The sequence below is a fragment of the Etheostoma spectabile genome, chromosome 23 (assembly GCF_008692095.1).
Source record: "Etheostoma spectabile isolate EspeVRDwgs_2016 chromosome 23, UIUC_Espe_1.0, whole genome shotgun sequence".
NCBI classification, from domain to species: domain Eukaryota; kingdom Metazoa; phylum Chordata; class Actinopteri; order Perciformes; family Percidae; genus Etheostoma; species Etheostoma spectabile.
The window spans coordinates 610,856-629,389 of NC_045755.1; the positions used below are offsets into that span (position 1 = coordinate 610,856).

An 18,534-nucleotide genomic window follows, 5' to 3' on the forward strand; every position below is an offset into this window, starting at 1 on the left:
TATGAATTGATACTATAAATAAAATTGAATATATATAGAGAGAGACACTACCATGCGTCCAGTGGCAGGTTTGTAGTGCAGATGTAGTGCATATACTGACATAAAATACCTAAATACTACATAAAACGGGGTGTTAATAGTGTGGTCGCTGGGTGACTAGTTACTGTAGAAAGTTCTAGACATCTCAGAGAAGTTTCTTTCTTCTGCTGGCTTAGTTTCTGCCTAGCGGTATTCTGTAGTGGTTTGTTAGTAGAGGTTGTTTAGCACTATACAATCTCATACTACTTTGGCAGAGAACCGGCATTATTCAGCAGCCACAATAGGATGCTGGTCAGGAAAATGTAAACGTGGACTGTTTTAGATGTTTGACCATGAGTTTTCGTTGATTTTCTCAGGTTAAGCTGTTCACGTGAAATATTCCCATTCTGTTTAACTTTTTTTACTGATAGTATTATAGTGTAAAATAGAGGGCTCCATGTATAGTAAATAAACATTTCAACAAAAATACTTCTGCTGATTTTCTATGTATTTTGGCTTTGGTATGTCATTTGTGTATGGTTTGTATATAAGCCATTACAGGCTTCTACCACACAGTAACATTTATTTCAAATTTTTTCAATGTGATGTGTATTTACATGTGTGAAACATATAAAATAAAAAAATCTCTTTCCAAAATTGAGCATCCAAACTCAATGGATGTTACATAATGTAGCCTTCCGTTAAGTAAAGCTTTATGCGATCTAAAAAGAGCACTATATGTCGAGTTTATATAAAGCTTGTCAAGCAGATACATGTGCTTGACATGTGCAACTCAGTCTGTATGTTTGTGATTCTTCATGCCCCAGCAATCTCTGTCACACACACTGTTGCTTATTATTAGCCTGAAAAGCAATTATATAACAAATGAATTTATCTCAGCTCTGTAATGCTCTGTATAATCCAGTGTCGGATGTGTGTGTCCAGCATGTCTCACAGTGAGGTGATGTCCTGTCAGTAGGCAGTACTGCTCTAATCTGTCATAAGGGGCCTTAGTTACCGTTATGTAGCCTATCACGGTTATGTAAGGAGATTTACAGCCCGCCTGACATAACATCGCACTCCATTCTGTTAAAATGATGAGGTTCGTTTGAGCTGATGGTGCCTGTGTGTGTCACTGGGGACTCAGAGGTATTATATTACGGCATTGTATTCAGCAATCAATACAAATTAATTCAGGCTCATTTATCACAGCTGGTTTCATTGTGGTTTGAATCTGGCTAGCTTGATGATGCCACTTAGAGCCTCACCGCATCTCTGCTTTGCCTGCTTTTGAGTGCAAATGAATGCTAGTAAGTAGGGCTGAACTATTAACCAAATTTGATTTTATTGACAATGTAAATGTCTTTTAACGCTACACAATCCAACAAACCAGAGGGTCAGAAACACATGGCCCCATGGGCTTCACGTGCACTCCTACACTCTTGCGTCCCAGCTCCTAGGTGAAGTGACGGGGGATAGGCCTTTAGGATTGGATGTTTGAGTAGAGAGACAGAGTAGAGTCAAGGTTGTGTCACACGTGTGTTCCTCTCTCGCCGATAGTCAAAATATATTTCAGTGTCAGCTTAGCCTGGGTACAGACTCACAGATGTAAAACATACAGAGCACGCTAAATACACAACCACTATTGATTCCTCAGAGAAAACACAGCAAATACAAAGCAGAGGGGGAAAATAGGGAATAAGATGACAGCATGAGTGGTATACTGCATCTTTTTTAGATGTGAAATATCTATGCAACATGTACATTTGGGGTTATTGTTAAAAATAAACAGCTTTTACTGCAACTCTCATCAATTGGTTAAGGTTCAATTTCATCAATCATTTAATTATTTAATTATTATTTCAGCTCTAGCTTCCGTTTTATTGCCCAAACTCAGTAACTGCATTGGTGGCTCTATGTAAGGATTTGTAAAAAAAGAGATTCCTACAGTATAGATTACAAAATTCTTTGGGCATAATACAAGAATTGTAACTGTATGCAGACTGTAGTGTAATAGTTAAGTGTGTGATCTTAGTTGAGGCAAAGATCACTTCTGTCATGTTGTCGCACTGAGCTTTCCTGGGTGCTCGTTGAGAAGTATCTCCAGGGGATTAAAGGTGATCCTTTGTTTAGTGAAGAGAAAGAAGCAAGAGAGAGGGGCAACAGGGTTCAAGACAAGAGCTATGTCCCAATTCAGGGACGGCAGCCTTTCGAGGCTGCTTCCCACCAGCGTGACGAAGACTGTCCCAACCCAACTTGCGCGTGTTAAATTTGGAACCGATGATCGGACTTGAAACCAAAATCCTCCCAACGACTGGGTTGATGACCTTTTACAACTTAGGGACTGATATACTTATATATAAATAATATTGTATATACACAATGCTACACAAACCACTGCAGCTATGTAGCTTTTTTCCATTAAAAAAGTAAGACGTGATAAATCAAGGAATCAGAATGCTTGGGGGCTCATTCGACAGTTTTTGTAACTTTCTGAAGCCGCCTGTTAAACAACCGCGGCCACTTCATGCGATTGGCCAGGTATGCACAGGTGAGAGAGTAGGCAGGTCTTTCTTTTCCTCATTCTTGCCACGAATGCATTTGAGGTAAGCATAAAGTGTGCATAGTTAAACCCATCTGAAAAATGATCAAGTCTCACTGTTCTTGTTGACATCAGGCAAGAAAGAACGGCTGTTCAGAATAGCTATAAACGACCTTGGCCTTTAGACATGGCTGGATGACATGCTTTACCAAGTAGTTCATTTTAATCAAATCAATCCAGTGATTTAAAATAGGCACAACATACATAAAGTTTCCCACAAAAAGAGAACAAAGAACGGTGAAGTTGACTTTTTATGGTCAAGTCCAGCTCTAACCAATTTGTGGGCCCATGTAATAAGCCAAAAGAACAACCCCAAAACCCCACCATGTTCCTTTGTCTCCTTGTACTCCCATAGAGAGAGAACATATGGAGTTTAGGGTCAGAGGTCCCTCAGATGTAGAGGCTCCTCCCACCTTCCAAGATCAACTGCTCACTTTGCTGTTGGAGCCAGGGAGGCTTTTCAGAGGGATGTGATCAGTCAGCAACAGCTAGCAGCATTATCTGAGGTCATCAGGTCCCACTGACTCCCAGAGGCAGACTATCCATCATTATCGCTCCCCCCTTTTTCTCCCCGATCCTTGAACTTTGACTAGCAGCATCTTCTAGCTATTTAGGTCTATGATGAGACTGCACATCCCTGACCCTCAACATGTCAGGCAGATGACAAACCCTTCAACGCCAACCTACGACATGCACTTGAGGCCACAAAAGTCTATTGTAAGGCTAGCTTTCCCTCCCACGCAGGGAAACTTCCTGCTACAGCATACCTAGAAACTTCTGTAGCTGATGTAACAAGAGTAAAAGCTAGCACAGACATTTCAGAAGCACACAGCAAATGCTGTGTCTCTGCCCATGCTCACTTCTGTGGGTTGTTGGTACTGTGTGCATATTGAGCTTTGCTGAGTGCTACACCATGAGTGCCGTTGAGTAGGAGAAACTGTCTGAGAGTATACAACATTATCCCTATTTGGAGTAGGATTCAATAAATCAAGAAGACACGGCAGGCTCTTTGCCCCAGCATCGGATGTGGCCATTTTGACCAATTTCAAACGCTATCTGCATTTAGATAAGGTTAGACAACATGTTTGAAGCTTGTTTTGTGCGACCAACAGTCCAAACATATTCAATTCACGATACCATACAGACAAAAGTAGCACGCAGCATTCCCAATTGTAACAACTGACTTTAACTCAATAAGTCAGTTATCAAAATTGTTGCAAATCAATTTTCTGTTTGACTATTCAATCATATCCGTCATAGTATAAAAATTGTAAAAACATATTTTAATTTTCTTTAATTTCATAATCTAACCTCCACTTAATGGAAGCCTTTTCTTTATCCTAAAATTAACAAAACTAAAATTGGTAACAAAAGTATTACTTGCCCAGTGAGGCCAAATCATCAAAAGCTATTACCAGGCTGACCTACAGTGACTTTATAAAGGAAGTCAGGAGGACGCCGCTGGTCAAACGAGCAAGAGCCATGACTGTGTATATTTGTGCAGAGGAGACAGTGGTAAGGCCTGGCCGTGTGTTACATTACAGCGATGCGTTCAGTGCCTGGAGGGACTGTCTGAACGGATTACTCTAACAGGCTTAACAGCCGCCCGGCCGGGCTAACAGGGCACGAAGCAACGAGCACTACAGGGGGAAGAGAGGAGGAAGGAACTGATAAGCCATGAAAGAAAGAGAGTAAAAGAGAAAGACCCTAGAAACTTTAGCAAAAGCAAACATGGCTAAAGTGAATTCATCATCTAGAAAACAGAACAGCAGTGATGAAGAAAAGGTTCAATGTCCAATAAACACACCGCAAAAGGCTGTGACCTATTGCAAAAGACACTTTTGTGAACATATCTGCAGAAAACTGCACTTGAAAATGTCTTTTTTTTTTTTTAGAGGTGCCTTTTATTTAACATTCAATGGTCAATTTGTTCAGTAAAAGAATTTTGGAAATGATTAACTTTCATTTTTTCTAAATTCAACCAGCAGTTTGGTGTCTTTTAGAAGATTACTGAAAGCAGCAGAACTAAGTACACTTTTATTTTATAAGTAAAATTAATATCACGATATTTAACATTTTGCATATTTTCTTCATATTGTGCAGTTCCAATACAGAGGTTTGCTCTTTGTTTTTTTGAGCTATTAGCCATGTAATATTATTTGCCCATTACCCAAGTATACCTTTGTAACAGGGGCATGTGTCAGTGTTGTTAGCCCCTGTCATCATTAGCATATATCAGTGGGCAGTGCCGGGTGGAGCCTTTGTGCTGACTGACTCCCAGGCCGGTTTCTGTGTGGACAGATGGTCCAGGCCAGAGGGGAGCTTAAGCTGCTGAAATCTCTTTGTGTCCTGCTGCAGCCTGAGGACACTCCCACCTCAGGCCTGGACTACACACCTCTGTCGTCCAGTCATATTTAAAGCGGCACTTGCCAACTTACTAGCTCCCAATGGCAGCAAGGGAGCTCTTTGAACAAAGTGAATTTAAATAGCCAGGAACAGGATTAGATTGGCCCTCTGAAGCTGTAAATTCTCCCAGAGGAGGATCAAACGAGACCCACACAAAACCAGACGGTCTACAGCTTCACACAGGTGTGTTAGGGTTCTACATTTATCACATTCCTCTCGCGAGACCAAGTGTAGTTTAGTCATGTTTATTAGTCCTTTTACTGAATACAACACCTCGTTCATGCCATTACATGTCAGTCTCATGCCTAAGTAAGCATCTGAGTCACTTTTACGTAGGCCCAGTAATATTTCTGTATCACTTTCATAAATCACGTAAGTCTAAATGAAATGCCGTCAGATTAACATAAAGGAAGCAGTGTTAGAAGGTCAAATATACCCATATCACAGTTGTAGGAATGTTAATGATTAACTGTTTAACCGTCAACCACAATAACAATATGGAACAATTTATACTATAAGTTAAACAAGGATTTAACAGTTACAATTGACATCCCTACACAATCCAGTTCAAAAATCAAGGAAACGCTCTTAATGAACCAATGTTGTTGCAATTTTCAATTTCACATGACGAATAGCAAAAAGCTAAATAGGTAGCATGAGAGAAAACAGGAATTTAAGGTAATTTTATGCTTGGGCCCTGGCAAACTATCTGCGGATTCTCTAATTTAAACTATTAATTAAACTAATCTGGTGACTCACTGTGAGAAGAGAAGTGCATCCCTCAGGCTAACAATGGTTATTTATTAGGGGTTTAACAAAGAAACACAAAACAAAATCAAAATTGGGTACAATTTAAGGTTTGAATGACAGACAGCAAGAATGTTAAAAGACCTGTACCACCAGCAAGGCTGTGATCGTTTTGCATAGGTATGCAGGTTACCCATCTACAATGGATAGTTAGCGCTTGATGCTGTTATTAAGTAGAATATGGACATTAAGGGGGAACATAGCAACTAGCAAAGTTCAATCAACATTTGCGAAAATGAGCTACTCCCTCACAGAGCCAAAAACCAGACAAGAGAGTCTTAATCTAGGTCTTTTATTAAGGTCTGGAGCTGTTTTTGTTTTATTTTTTATACCCAAATTATCGTATTCTTGTTGTAGTGTCATCTAGAACATCTTTAATAATGTATTGTCTAGAGAGCAGCTCCACACATCACAAATTTGAGTTTTAGAAAAGAGTTGTTTCCTAATATCTCTGGTCTGTCTTAGACCATAGGAATAACATTTACGTCGGTTACGTTCAAGCAATTGCCAAATGAGTTCCTACAAAGCTAATTAGCTCCACACATCTTTCTCTGGATTTCTCCGCACGACTGTGTGTCCAGTGACTTTCCCACACAGACGTTCGAGTGTAAAGAAATTGACCTCTTCTGAAGAGTCCATCATGTTTTTAAATCCTCTGTGCCCTCCTTGGCTACTAGCAACTGCGTGTGCGATCACAGAAGGCTTGTATCATGTGGACGCGCTGACAGTTTTGTCATTACTTAAAATTCCTCATGGGCGAGACAAAAAACTACGCACTATAGCTTTAACTTTACTTAATGGGCCGAGCAAAAAAGTCAGCTCACTGATTCAGTTGAATCAGTACATGAAGGCTTGTCTGAAGATTAGTTGTTTTAAAAAGCTGTTGAAATAAACATGTTGAAACTTGCAGGAAGAGAGTAAACCTTTACCGCTCCAAAGGGAGTTATTGGCACCTGGCTAGAAACCAGAAGTTGATGTAAATCCCTGTGCTTCACCCAGCCCAGACCAATTTTGAAGTGAAATTAAGGCATTTACATCTCAGAGGTACGCATGGCCAATGAATCAGCCTGCCTATTAGACCAAAGTAAGGGATCCCCGCTGTGGGAAAGCAGAGCAGTGTTTGACACTCAGGGGTGAGGGCTAGGGGGTATTAAGTACAGAGACACAGAGGTGGACATGATAGGTGACGCAAGGGAGTATATGGAGGAGGAAAATGATGATGTTGCTTAGTCTGGATAAACGGATGTACATTTCTACGATCCGACATGTGAGCCACTCGCTGGATATCATGCTTTACCTCTCATCATCTGCTCTCTGTTTGCTGCGGAAAACAACAAACTTCGATCTAACAAGCTTCAATCAAAAAAAGTCAAGTTTTTACAAAGTTTTTGGATGATTCAGTAAGTCAGGCCTGCTCGGTTTATGTCATTTACTATCTTACAGGAACATTTTGGGACAAATTGGTGAGTTTGTTGTGGACAAAATACACAGGACGATACTCTGGTAAAAACATACTGTTTACCATGTACCCATCTTATTTAAACAGCTCCTGTTACTGTATTGTGCAAATACTTATCTTCAATCTTATTTTGCGGGATGCAAATAGTCTGTATAACAAGTTCCTTCCCTAGACTATTTACAGAGCCACGGTAGCTGCTTCCAGAGCTTATTGTGGCCAAAAACATTGTGATTGGTTCAATGAAATGCAAACAATCTGTATCTGTTGTGTAGCCAGACCTTAGTCCACTGCTCTGTGGAAATAGATCTGACAATGCCTAAAAATCCCCAAAAGACAAAAGCCTGAAAAGTGACTGGCAATTGCTGGCAAGTTGAACACCTGACACAAACCGGATCGTCTGAGAACTGAAAGTGAGAATCTGTTATTTCTGTTCAGAAAAGCATCATCATCACAGCCTCCACTGTGTGTCTTACTAAACTATGCATGCGTTTGTCTGTGTGTTCATGCATGCACATCAGTAACGATATATGCAAAAAAACAAACATGAACTCTACAAGTGTCACTGCTAGTCATTCTTTCTGCTTCTGTAAGAGAGATTATTTTCTCATGTACTGTACATAAATACCACATTCCTCATTTTTTATAATTTGTTATTTAGTTGATTAATTAATTAGCTGCGTGACAGAAGATTAATTGCCAGCGATTTAAATGATTAATTAAATATGCAAGTAATTTAAAATGCTAAAATGCCAATCATTTGCTAGCTCAAGATTCTCAGGCTACATCTACACTACTACATTTTTATTTTCAAGCTGCATCTTGATACAAAAATGATGTCTGTCCAGAGGAGGAGAACTAATCTCCGTCCAACATGCCAGTCAGTTTGTCTAAGACTAAAACGGGACAGCAGTGTGAAAAACACATGTTAGTTGCTTCATTGAAATGTAGACATCCTGCAAACAGTAATAACTATTTACTTAGACCTTCATTCAAATAAACTAAGTGGAACACAAAAACAAAACTTAGGACTGGAAGCATTAAGAAACACAGGTCTGTTGTTGGACTGAAACCATCATGCTCATCAGTGTAATAATAAATTCTGGTTGACTTATGTCTGGTATATATATGTACAAAGTGGTGTGCAATCTGCACTCCAGCAGGTACACTGAGCAGGATGACTGCCACCTCCCAGGCAGGGCTAGATGGTGATGGTACACTGTAGATGCATTGACTTCATGTCTCCATCTACAACTGGCACACCAAACATCTCCCAAAATTAGCTCTTCACTCCACTTAGCTTTCCACCCCACAATGCTGTTGACCCTTCATGCATCTGGTGTAAGAATGCAGGGACTATTTCAGGCTCTGTATGCCAGCCAGGATGTATTTGTACCGCTGAGGCTCGATGGCATGGTATCTGGATTGATAAAGCGGCTAGCTATGGGAGGAATTAAACCAGCTTATTAGCCTTCATGTCTGGGACCAAAGACCTTAGGATATATAACAATAGTGCAATAGTTGAAATAAATGAGTTAAATACTGCATGATCCTGTAGTAGACACACGCAGACAGAGAGAGGCAGGTCTACAGGATGTCTGGCCCTCTGACTAGAACAATGGATTGTGGGAAATAAGGCCACACTGCCACACAAAGAGCAGGGAGGAGGGGAATCACTGCCTAAAAATAAGCAAAGGCATAGAACGCTGCTTAATGTGGGTCACTGCAATTATGGTTGCCTCAAATACAGGGTATAAGAATATGTGGGGGTGCTGAGATGTAGCCTTTTTTTTGGCTTATGGAGGCACAAAGGCAACATCTTGATATCAATCACTGTAGTATCAGTGTCATCAGGGTTGATTGTGCATCATGGGGGAGGAAAGCAACAGGCCTGATCAGAATTGTAAATGATCTCCAGTGAAGTGTAGAAGGGAGGAGGCAAACTGAGGGACACGATAAAGAAATGGGGGTAGGAAGCTTTGGGGGCGAATGAAGCAAAGGGGGATCCTACTAATGCTTGATATATGTTCTCCTTCAGACAAAAAAGCATGGCATCTAAATTCAAATGCATACTGTCTTCAGTATTCTGTTACTTGATACTTTCAGTTGTCTCCCTGGTGGCTCATGTGCAACACACAACGGGAGACATGTCAGTTATTGTCCGTCATACAGGCTGCTTTAAATGTAAATGGACTTATATAGTGCTTTTCTAGTCTCAAGGACGCAAAGGGCACTTTGACATGGGACTGCATGGCCAGAGATCAAACCACCAATTTATTTTTTTTCTGCCATTATAAATGCCGATACCGATAAATCGGGAAACACCCAATATCAGCCGATAATATCGGCCCGCTTATATATCAGTCGGGCTCTAATCCAAAATTCTAAATATGTTTAGTTTTCTACCAAATCAGACAAAAAAAGCTGCAAATGTTCACAATTTAACTAAATCTGGACAATAAAAAACCTTAAGAAAAATGTACCCTTACCAATGCGGAGATGCCAAAAACTGCAGCCCGTTGAGTGGCCTCTTAACTTGTATTCATCCAGGAATCCTTTCTATGAGATCTGTGAATAGATCTCCTTCAACATGCACACTAGGGTGAAAATATCTTATTGTAATTATTTTTCACTGATATGGTGATTGCAATATGATTCATGATATCAAAGGGGATGATCATTTTTGTGCCTATTTTATACCTACCTATTTTAATTTAAAAACTATTTTAAAATAAAAATGATTATACTGTGATTTTTTTGAGCATCTGCAAAGATTTTTCTTCAGTCTGTATAATACGATTTGTAGGCCATGACGTCTGCACCACAATACTTTATTCCGAATCGTTTCAGACATATTTTGCCTTTAACAAATATTGCGGCTTTGCCCAGATACTGAGGAGACATCAGAGGCTAATCATGTCTGACAAAAACACCCGCCAGCCCCCTTAAAGATGTGTCACACCATCACATGACCTCATCAACTACTACAATAATGACATGACACATCTTTACATATAATAGTTACTGTTAGATATCTCAATCACTACCAGCTCTGTCTGTACTTAATTTGAGAGACAGCTATAGAGCTGCAACAATTAGTTGATTATCGGGAAATTAATCAAAAAATATTTGATAATTGATTTGTTGTTTTGAGTGCTTTTGTCCATTTGAGGATTTAGTGTTTCCTTAGAATTCTACAATAGCACACAGGACTGCTCCTCCTAGTCAATTAGTCAACTTATCGGTCGTTTTGTTCTTAAGGCCTTTTATGCTTTTATACTTACTGCATCAGTTTCTCCTCACAGACTTGCTACAGCCTGAGGGCAACAGACACACACAGACACACACATAAACAACACGTAAGTCTCTCACACAGAAACTGACACTCAAGTCCGCTTGATTTCAGGTCAAAAATGTGCTATCATAGCTCACATTCACATAGACTTTACTGTTCTGAACTTTGGCCCACAGACCGAGTTACACAGGCAGAAGCTACCAATTTGACCGTGATGCAACACCTCAACATCAAAGCACGCAGCCATCTGCTGTCAGAAACACATCCAGAAGGTAAAGCTAGTTAAAAAGAAACTCCACTCTGCGATAATATGAATAGGTTGTTATTGGATGGGTGCATGGTGGAGGAAGATCCCCCCCCTATGAATAACACAACAGCAATCCTTCCATCGAATATACAGATAGGTTATTAATCAAAGCTCCAAATATGCAACAACAGAACAAACACTGCCCCTCTTTATTGTCCTAATTTTGGAGACAGTCACCTCCTCTAACCACACTTGTTGTGGCAGGCTTATGTGCAACTCGGCTTTCCCTCATTTCATTATCATTTCATCAGAAAGACTCAAACAACAAGTATAAACTAGTCAAGGGAGACCTTGCTTTGACAAAACTCATTTGTAGGGTTAATTTTGTTATCAGTTAATTTAAATGCCTTCAAAATAAGTAAAATAGGGTTTAGATTACTACAGAAGACTGTATGTTGTACATGTGACCAAAGATCAAAGTAATCCATAATTACTAGTATAGCAGCAACATAATCTTTTCAAATTAGTTTTCATATCTGCACTTTAGCTATGTCACTTTACTTCACACACGTTCTTCTTAATTTTACTCTTTTTGATGCTTGTAATTTGACTGGAAGCCACTGTAACTGAACAATTTCCCTATTGAATGAAAGTATCTCGATTCTGATTCCCATTTATTTAGAAAACAGTGATTAAATATCCAGTTGTGAACAGTAGCCTAGGTTGTCCCTTTGACGTGTTCCGATCGCTCACTGTAACTCACTGGGCAGAGATGACACAAACAAACCTAATTACAGCAAGCCATGCAACTAGCATTTTACTCTGTAAATGAACCATTCCTTTGATATGCTATATAGTGTGTATGTGCCACTTATTGTGATGATTTTACAGCTTTGAGTTTAAGTAGCTGGGTGTTATGTGGTTTATATAATGTAACTTAATGCATCTTTAAGCGGTGGAGGGAATTTCTTTCAGTAAACAATATTTCTAAAACAATTAATTGAGCTGGACGGCTGTGGTTATTTTTTCTTCCAAACCAACGATATGTCTACCAGAGAGATCATACCTGCTAATTCGTCCGGTTCCAGTCCAGTTTCTGTGTCTATCCCACAAATAGCAAAGTAATGGGCGAAGCGGCAGGGCGCCGCGCCGGACACCGCGGAGCTCCCACTCATCCCGGCTTAAATGTGCAGCGTTGTCCGCTAATACTTCTCCAAGCGACGCATCTCCAGGGGAAAAAAGAAAAGAAAAGGAAAACTGGATTAAATGCTAGACTGAGAGAAACTGTTCTTCTGTATCGGCTCTTAGCGTTAAAGAAAGCTCTATATAGTATTTCGAAGTTGCTTTTAAATGTTGTTCCAGTGCTAGTTCGCTTTCAGTAAACCGTGCCAGCAGAGCTTGCCGACAATGCCTGTGCTGGAGAGCGACGTGAATCTCATTCTCCGCCTCGTTGGAGCTCGGATGACTCGCCTGGCAAAGCGGGATATTCAAATATGGTCCTCTATTGATTCCATTCAGTCAGTCACTGTCACAGAAGGCAACATGTGGTTCTTTTTATGTAACAAAAAGTGTCAATATACATCCGTCTGCTCTCCTGAGACCGGCGGAGTCACGTTTGGATCTTATTTTACAAAATAAAGGCAGCTGCGGCAGAATACAAATATCAATGCACTCGTCATTCGTCGTCATGCATCCAGCCCAGTGCTACATGGAAGCATCTTTAGCAGGCTTCTGGTTTCTCAGACCTGTGCCCAATATCCCAATATGCTTCATATTTAACATCTGTACAACATTCTAGTGAAAATTAAACTCATCAAAAAGAAAGATAGGTAAACTCAGTAAGAATGGGTTCAACTCAGGTGTTGGACCGTGTTTCAGTAGTATTGATAGCCTAATACAGATATATATAGTTTGTTTGTAGGCCTAACAGTAGAGGGCTATTTACCGTAATGTCCCTGCCTTTTCCACTAATTAAGCCGAGCCCATTTATTCTTCATTCATTTTTTTTTACCCTATAGTTGATTAGTTTTTTTTTTTATACTTGGAGCGGTTTCCCTTGGTTCGGTTTTGTTCCGCAAGAAGAAAAATCCAAGCAAACCAAAATGCATCACACGGATGTTCCCTCTGCTTATTGGTCAGATAGGTCTGGGGCGGGAGCACCAAAGTAAATACAGGAAGAAGGGCCTGTGCCCTGGACTAGTCAGGGATGTATGAAGAGAACTACAGCATAGTGTAGCCTACATTTCTCGCATATCCATGCAGACCGGCTCCTTCATTAAAGTCATTTTTCAGACATTGTTTTGCGAGCTACGTCCGCTGGTTCTAGTTTGACAGTCATAAACATTTCAAAACAACCTTACCCTTTAATTGGGTTTCGGATGGTTTAAGAGGCCTAAGCTAAACATTTGGTAATGTACCAAACAGCATGCGAGTTACCCATTTCTTTAAAGGGCGCTTTATTTTTCAATGTTGAATGTTTCAAGGTGAATATAACAGAGTAATTGATAAAAAAAAAATAACCTTAAAAGCCTCAATTCATGCAGGATAAAAACGTTTGATAAATGTGGATCTATTAATTCAACCCAAATCTGGGCTCAGTCTGGTAACATTTTCAAAGTAAAGCTCCCTGAGCTGTGAACCTTAAGAGAAACATTAAAACAATTTTAACGTAGAAAGTCAGGGGTGACTTTCATGGTATTTGGTACGTTCCTACCCCCAAATAAGTATTCCATTGTGAAAAAGTGTTTTTAATCTGTGTATTATGGTTCTTACGAGTTTTTTTTCTTTCAAATGCTGCACATCTATAAGGGAGAAAAAAAATAGATCCACTAAAACATAGATGTTGCCTGTAATGGTCAACCAAATCTTTACCAAGACGGACATGAATTCCATATCCTCCTATAGAAAAGTGCCGTATTTACTTTATTCAATTACACAAAAATCCATCCAACTGTTGAAAAAGACGGAGGTATGCACCAGTTTCTATTAACAGCTGCTGAAGTGTATGACAATGTCAAAACGTTTCACAGCTGCCAATTTAACATTAACAGGTTAAAATATAGGGTTTAACAGACACTGGTGTGTATCATTTAAAATGGTTTATGTGATGTATTTTACAATGTCTCCCTCTAAAGGTGAAGCAGAAGAGCACACAAGACAAACAGCAATGAATCCATTTATGACTTCTTAGGCATTTTCACATTAACGTTTTAAAAAGTGATACAACATTGTCTATAGTTTAAACATAAAAAACAGTATCCAAAAATGTGACATATTAAAAAAAAGGTTAAAATGTCTGTAAAGTTTCAAGTTTTAGATGATAAAATAAAAAGCTATTCAACATAATGCTGTATTTTCGTACATTTTGAGGTAGCTCGTAAAAATATTTGTTTCTCGTTGACACAAGACATTCAAAAACAATGCCAGCTGATCCAGGAGTCATCGTCTGTATCGGAGTCAGAGTCAATGATTACAACACTTTTTTCTTTTGAAATCCTTTTTCTTTTGGTCTTTCGTTGAACATGCTCAGAGACAGCTTTGGTTTCAATCAGCTGCCCAATCGTCTCTGTGCTGGGAGACAGGTCAATGCAAGCATCCTGCATCACTTCTTCAAACGGTGTGTCATGATGTACAGGGTGGTGCTGGGGTGCAACTCTGTTTCTTTCACACTTTTTTGTAACGGTACCACACTGACTGTCCATAGCTTTAGGCCTTCCTTTGGTTTCAGCCTTCTTTTTGCAATTTTGGTCACTTTCATCATCAGAATCAAGGATTATAATGTCAGCCTTTCTTGGATTATTCTGTCCATTGGTCAATCTTTTCATGCCCGACTTACCCAAGCTCTTGTTTTGACTTATTGGCATGTTTGTAACCTCAATGCCTTCACCCTCAGACTCAATCGTCTCTGAGGGCAGAGGTGCTGACCTCATCCTGGACACTGTCAAATACCTGTGTTCTGATGCAGAGGAGTAATCACAACTGTCTTCAGTTTCACAGCTGTCTACAGACTCTCTCCTGTTCTCAGTTGTTTCTAGTTTTCTAGAGTCCATTTCAAGCTCAGGTGTGCTCCCTGCTACTGCCACCCCAAATCCTTTCCTTCTTTTACTGAAAGCTTGCTTAAAGCTTTCAAGAGTGTCAAATGTATCAATCTGGGAAGAAGAAGCTGGTAGTGGTTTTGGAGATGTCCAGTATGTTGGGCTTGTGTCACAATGTCTTTCCCCACCATCTAGCACACTTCTTTCTGGGCTATCCTGGTCTTTATTATGTGATTTTAATTTAAGGTCTGATATGCTTATAGGTATGAATAACCAGTCATCATCATCATCATCATCACCATCAGTCTCCTCTTCAGAAAAAGGACCACTGTCACATTTAGGGTATAATGGACCAGTTTCAACAAAAGTGTAAGAACAATGTGCTTTATCCTGTGTTTCAGTGTCAGGTGAAACCTGCTTCTTTGGAACCAGTTCATCTGAAATGGTTACTGTGTTTGTCTGAGTCTGTCCCTGCAAATGTCCATAGCCTTCATTTTCAAATGGTGACTGAGTATTGTTGGGTGCAGCTACTTGTGCAGGTGAAGATGTCTCCATAGCCATAGACTCTCTCTGGGGATTTTCAGCATCACTGATATATCGATACTGTGGGTCCTCAGAACCTGCTGCGAGAAATTGTTCTGTTGTTGGGAGCTTTGTGGCCAGCTGGGAGGGGTCATCATCTGAAATGTCTTCATATTGTAGAATTTTCACAACCCTGCTTTCAGAAAAAGGGGCCCGTTCTTTGTTTTCAGAATGTCCTGTGCTTAAATCAGTTTGTAAACGAACAGAACCTGCATCGTCACACGCACCTTCACTTTGGCTTAAAGGAAAAAGTGATACTACATTATGAATCTGAATACTATCATCTGTTGAATTTAGCTTAGAATGTGGATTTACTTCCTTCCAGGTAAAACTGTCGGTGAGCTTCAATTTTTTTCTTTTATTTTGTATTTGCAACTGGATTTCAGATGCCTCTGAACTCGACTTGGTTTGAAGATCCTCTGAGACATCAGGTAAACTCTCTTCCTTCTCAGTCAGTTCATGCACAGCTGTGAGAACTACTGGACTCTCATCTTCATTCTCTGTGCAAGTGGCAGCAACGTCCATCATTATTCGTGGATATTCTGTGGATGTAAAGAGATGAATGTTAGCTATATTCACACACACACAATTACTATTCCTCTCTTCTAAGTAAGAGAGGAATACATTTTTGTATATAATGAGCAATTACAAGAGTCCTGGACAAAAAGAAGTTCTGAAGCACTGAAAACATTAGAAAGTTACAAAAATGTATGCAGTATATTGTTCACAAAACAAAAAAAGACGTAAATAAGGTCCAATAGAGCTCAACAGTGTGGTTCCGGAAGTGAAAAAAGATTTAGATTAAATCTTGGCAGGGTGGAAAGGGAAGACTATGTCCTGCAACACCCTACTACGCCTTGAACTGCTACAACTATTATTTCTAGTCATAGTTCCATTATCAATATTGTTACAATAATTGCCACTGTTCATCATACCAACTACTATAATTATTGTGAATCATATTTCTCTATATCTGTGTCCCAACCGGCAGCGGCAGATGGCGGCCCACCAAGAGCCTGGGTCTTCTTATTCAGGCTGCAAATCGCATTAACAAGTATAATCTTTAAAGAGTAGGATGTTTTACTTTTTGATTCGATTTCTGATCCATAAATACAGAGATGTAAATGGTCATGTAACAACATGGGATTACAAGACACCACAAACTTATTTAGCAAACATCTTCCAGTAGCATATAAATCATTCAGAGGAATACATGAATACAAATATATACAAACACATGTATACACATATACATTTCTAAATATCTGAAATAATTTCATTAGATAACCAGGAACAACTTCAGGTAAATAAACAAACAGATTAGATCTAGCTAGCTTCTCACTTGACTTGCCATCATAATAGACGCTAGCTGATCGGAGCTAGGTTAACTGCTATCGATATTCCAGGGCAATTCTCTATTAACCAACACATCACAAAAGGTGTAGGCTTCATGTAGTAAATCTGACGACAAGTCTACAACCTACACAGACAAACATTGCCCATATAAATAGTAATGTTATGCATGCTTCACTCTCCTGTAACAGTGATGGTAGGTCATCCACAATGCCGTATAATAACACACATTAATGTAGTTTGGAATCCAGTGATCACAATCGGTGCAGTTTTCTACGTGTCTCACGGGGTAGCTTATACCACGCCACAGAATGTAAACAGCAAATCATGAACATCAACATCCGGATGCACCTGAATTACACTATTTTGTTTGGAATGTCAAGCTCCTAAACTAGGTTCCTTTTGTAGACTACGACCTATTCCATGAAAAACAGACGGACACACTTCTATGAGAGGCATGTGGGCAATTCCATGTAAATGTCATCCTTACCATGTAAAAAAATAAACTGGCTATATTTTCCTGTATTTAATTCCTGTATTTAATGAACTGGATATATTTTCTTGTATGTTATCCCTCAGATCACAATGTATAGATGCTTCTATAACTATATAACTAATTGGGTTCTATGAAATTATTTATTTTGGATTGGGCGAGAGCCAACAACATCTATAACTCCACTCTCAAATCAATTATACACTTTGAATGGGTGTACTTATAAGCCTCCCAATATTTGTGTCAATATGGTTTTGTTTCTCTTTATTTATTTTCTTTACTTGCCTAGACCATTCAAAAATGGACAGGTTGCAAAGACAGCAGTACACTCGTCGATGGAAGCTTGCTCAAAAGGACACTGCTAACTATCAACCAACAACAAAGTGAAGAGATGTAAGAGGAGGAACAAGACAATGGAACAATAATGGCGCAGAAACAAGAGAATGTTGTTTCTGACTTAGAGGTTACAGAACAAGTGGAGAAAAGCAACTCAGAAGAGACAAGGAGGACAGTGAGGAACAGGTGGGAGCAGTTACTTTTCTGGCTTCTGACTTTGACACTATAGAAGAGTCTTAAGTGGAGGATGATCCTAATTCAATTAAGGATTTTCTTCAGGGGTGGGCCTCAAAACACCAGATCTCCCACACTGCCATGGATGACCTCCTGAAGGGTTTAAAAATACTGTATATGGCCACCCCGAACTGCCTTCAACTGCTCGTACTCTGACGCAAACTCCAAGACACATTGAAATCAATACAAAATCGTTGATGCAATACATACATTTTGATTTTAAAGCCCATGTTGCAGGTTTAATTTTGCAACGAATTTATGCAATTTGCTTGTTGGTAGTAAACATTTGAACTGTTATCCATTGTATCTGATGGTGTTGGATATCGTAAAACTGAATATATTACGAAAAGTAGGCACAATTTTACAGTGTTTCCGTTTCCCCCCCCCAATGCATTGCATGACGTCACGTTGGGGAGCAAACAGAGCAGCCTGCGTTGTATTTGGCACTGGTCTGACCTGATGGGGCTTTTGTGTTATTTCTAAGCGTTTACCTCTTCCTCCGGTGAAAACGTGTCGCTGTGTTAGGCGGGTGCTTGTGTGTGTGCGCTGGCGAAGCTGCGGTGGAGAGCGGGTGCTGTAGGGGAGTGAGTGAGTTACAGCCGCTGGTCGAGCAGCTCGCCCCGCGATCAGTTGATCTGACGATGCCTAAATCCGTTTGTGACATTTCAGAC

The 18,534-nt window shown here is 39.8% G+C and overlaps 2 protein-coding genes across 12 annotated transcripts in view; both read right to left on the reverse strand.

Moving 5' to 3' along the window:
- The window catches only part of LOC116673488 (DENN domain-containing protein 5B), a gene marked incomplete at its 5' end in the record, with an annotated part of 86,106 nt that extends 73,689 nt beyond the window's left edge, over window positions 1–12,417 (reverse strand). For all 7 annotated transcript variants that reach the window (XR_004327849.1, XM_032505849.1, XM_032505845.1 and 4 more), the window contains 1 exon segment: window positions 11,898–12,417. Coding sequence is in view for 6 of the 7 variants with exons in the window: in XM_032505849.1 (XP_032361740.1) it covers window positions 11,898–12,006 (109 nt within the window).
- Window positions 12,418–13,993: 1,576 nt separating this feature from the next.
- The window catches only part of LOC116673489 (uncharacterized), a 40,408-nt gene continuing 35,867 nt past the window's right edge, over window positions 13,994–18,534 (reverse strand). For 2 of the 5 annotated variants that reach the window (XM_032505852.1, XM_032505854.1), the window contains 2 exons: window positions 14,937–15,989; window positions 13,994–14,900 (listed from right to left, as the gene is read on the reverse strand). In XM_032505852.1, coding sequence (XP_032361743.1) covers window positions 14,242–14,900; window positions 14,937–15,989 — 1,712 coding nt within the window. In that variant the 3' untranslated portion in view covers window positions 13,994–14,241. Of the gene's footprint in view, window positions 14,901–14,936; window positions 16,012–18,534 lie in introns of all 5 variants that reach the window. The other 3 variants (XM_032505853.1, XM_032505851.1, XM_032505850.1) reach the window with 2 other exon arrangements.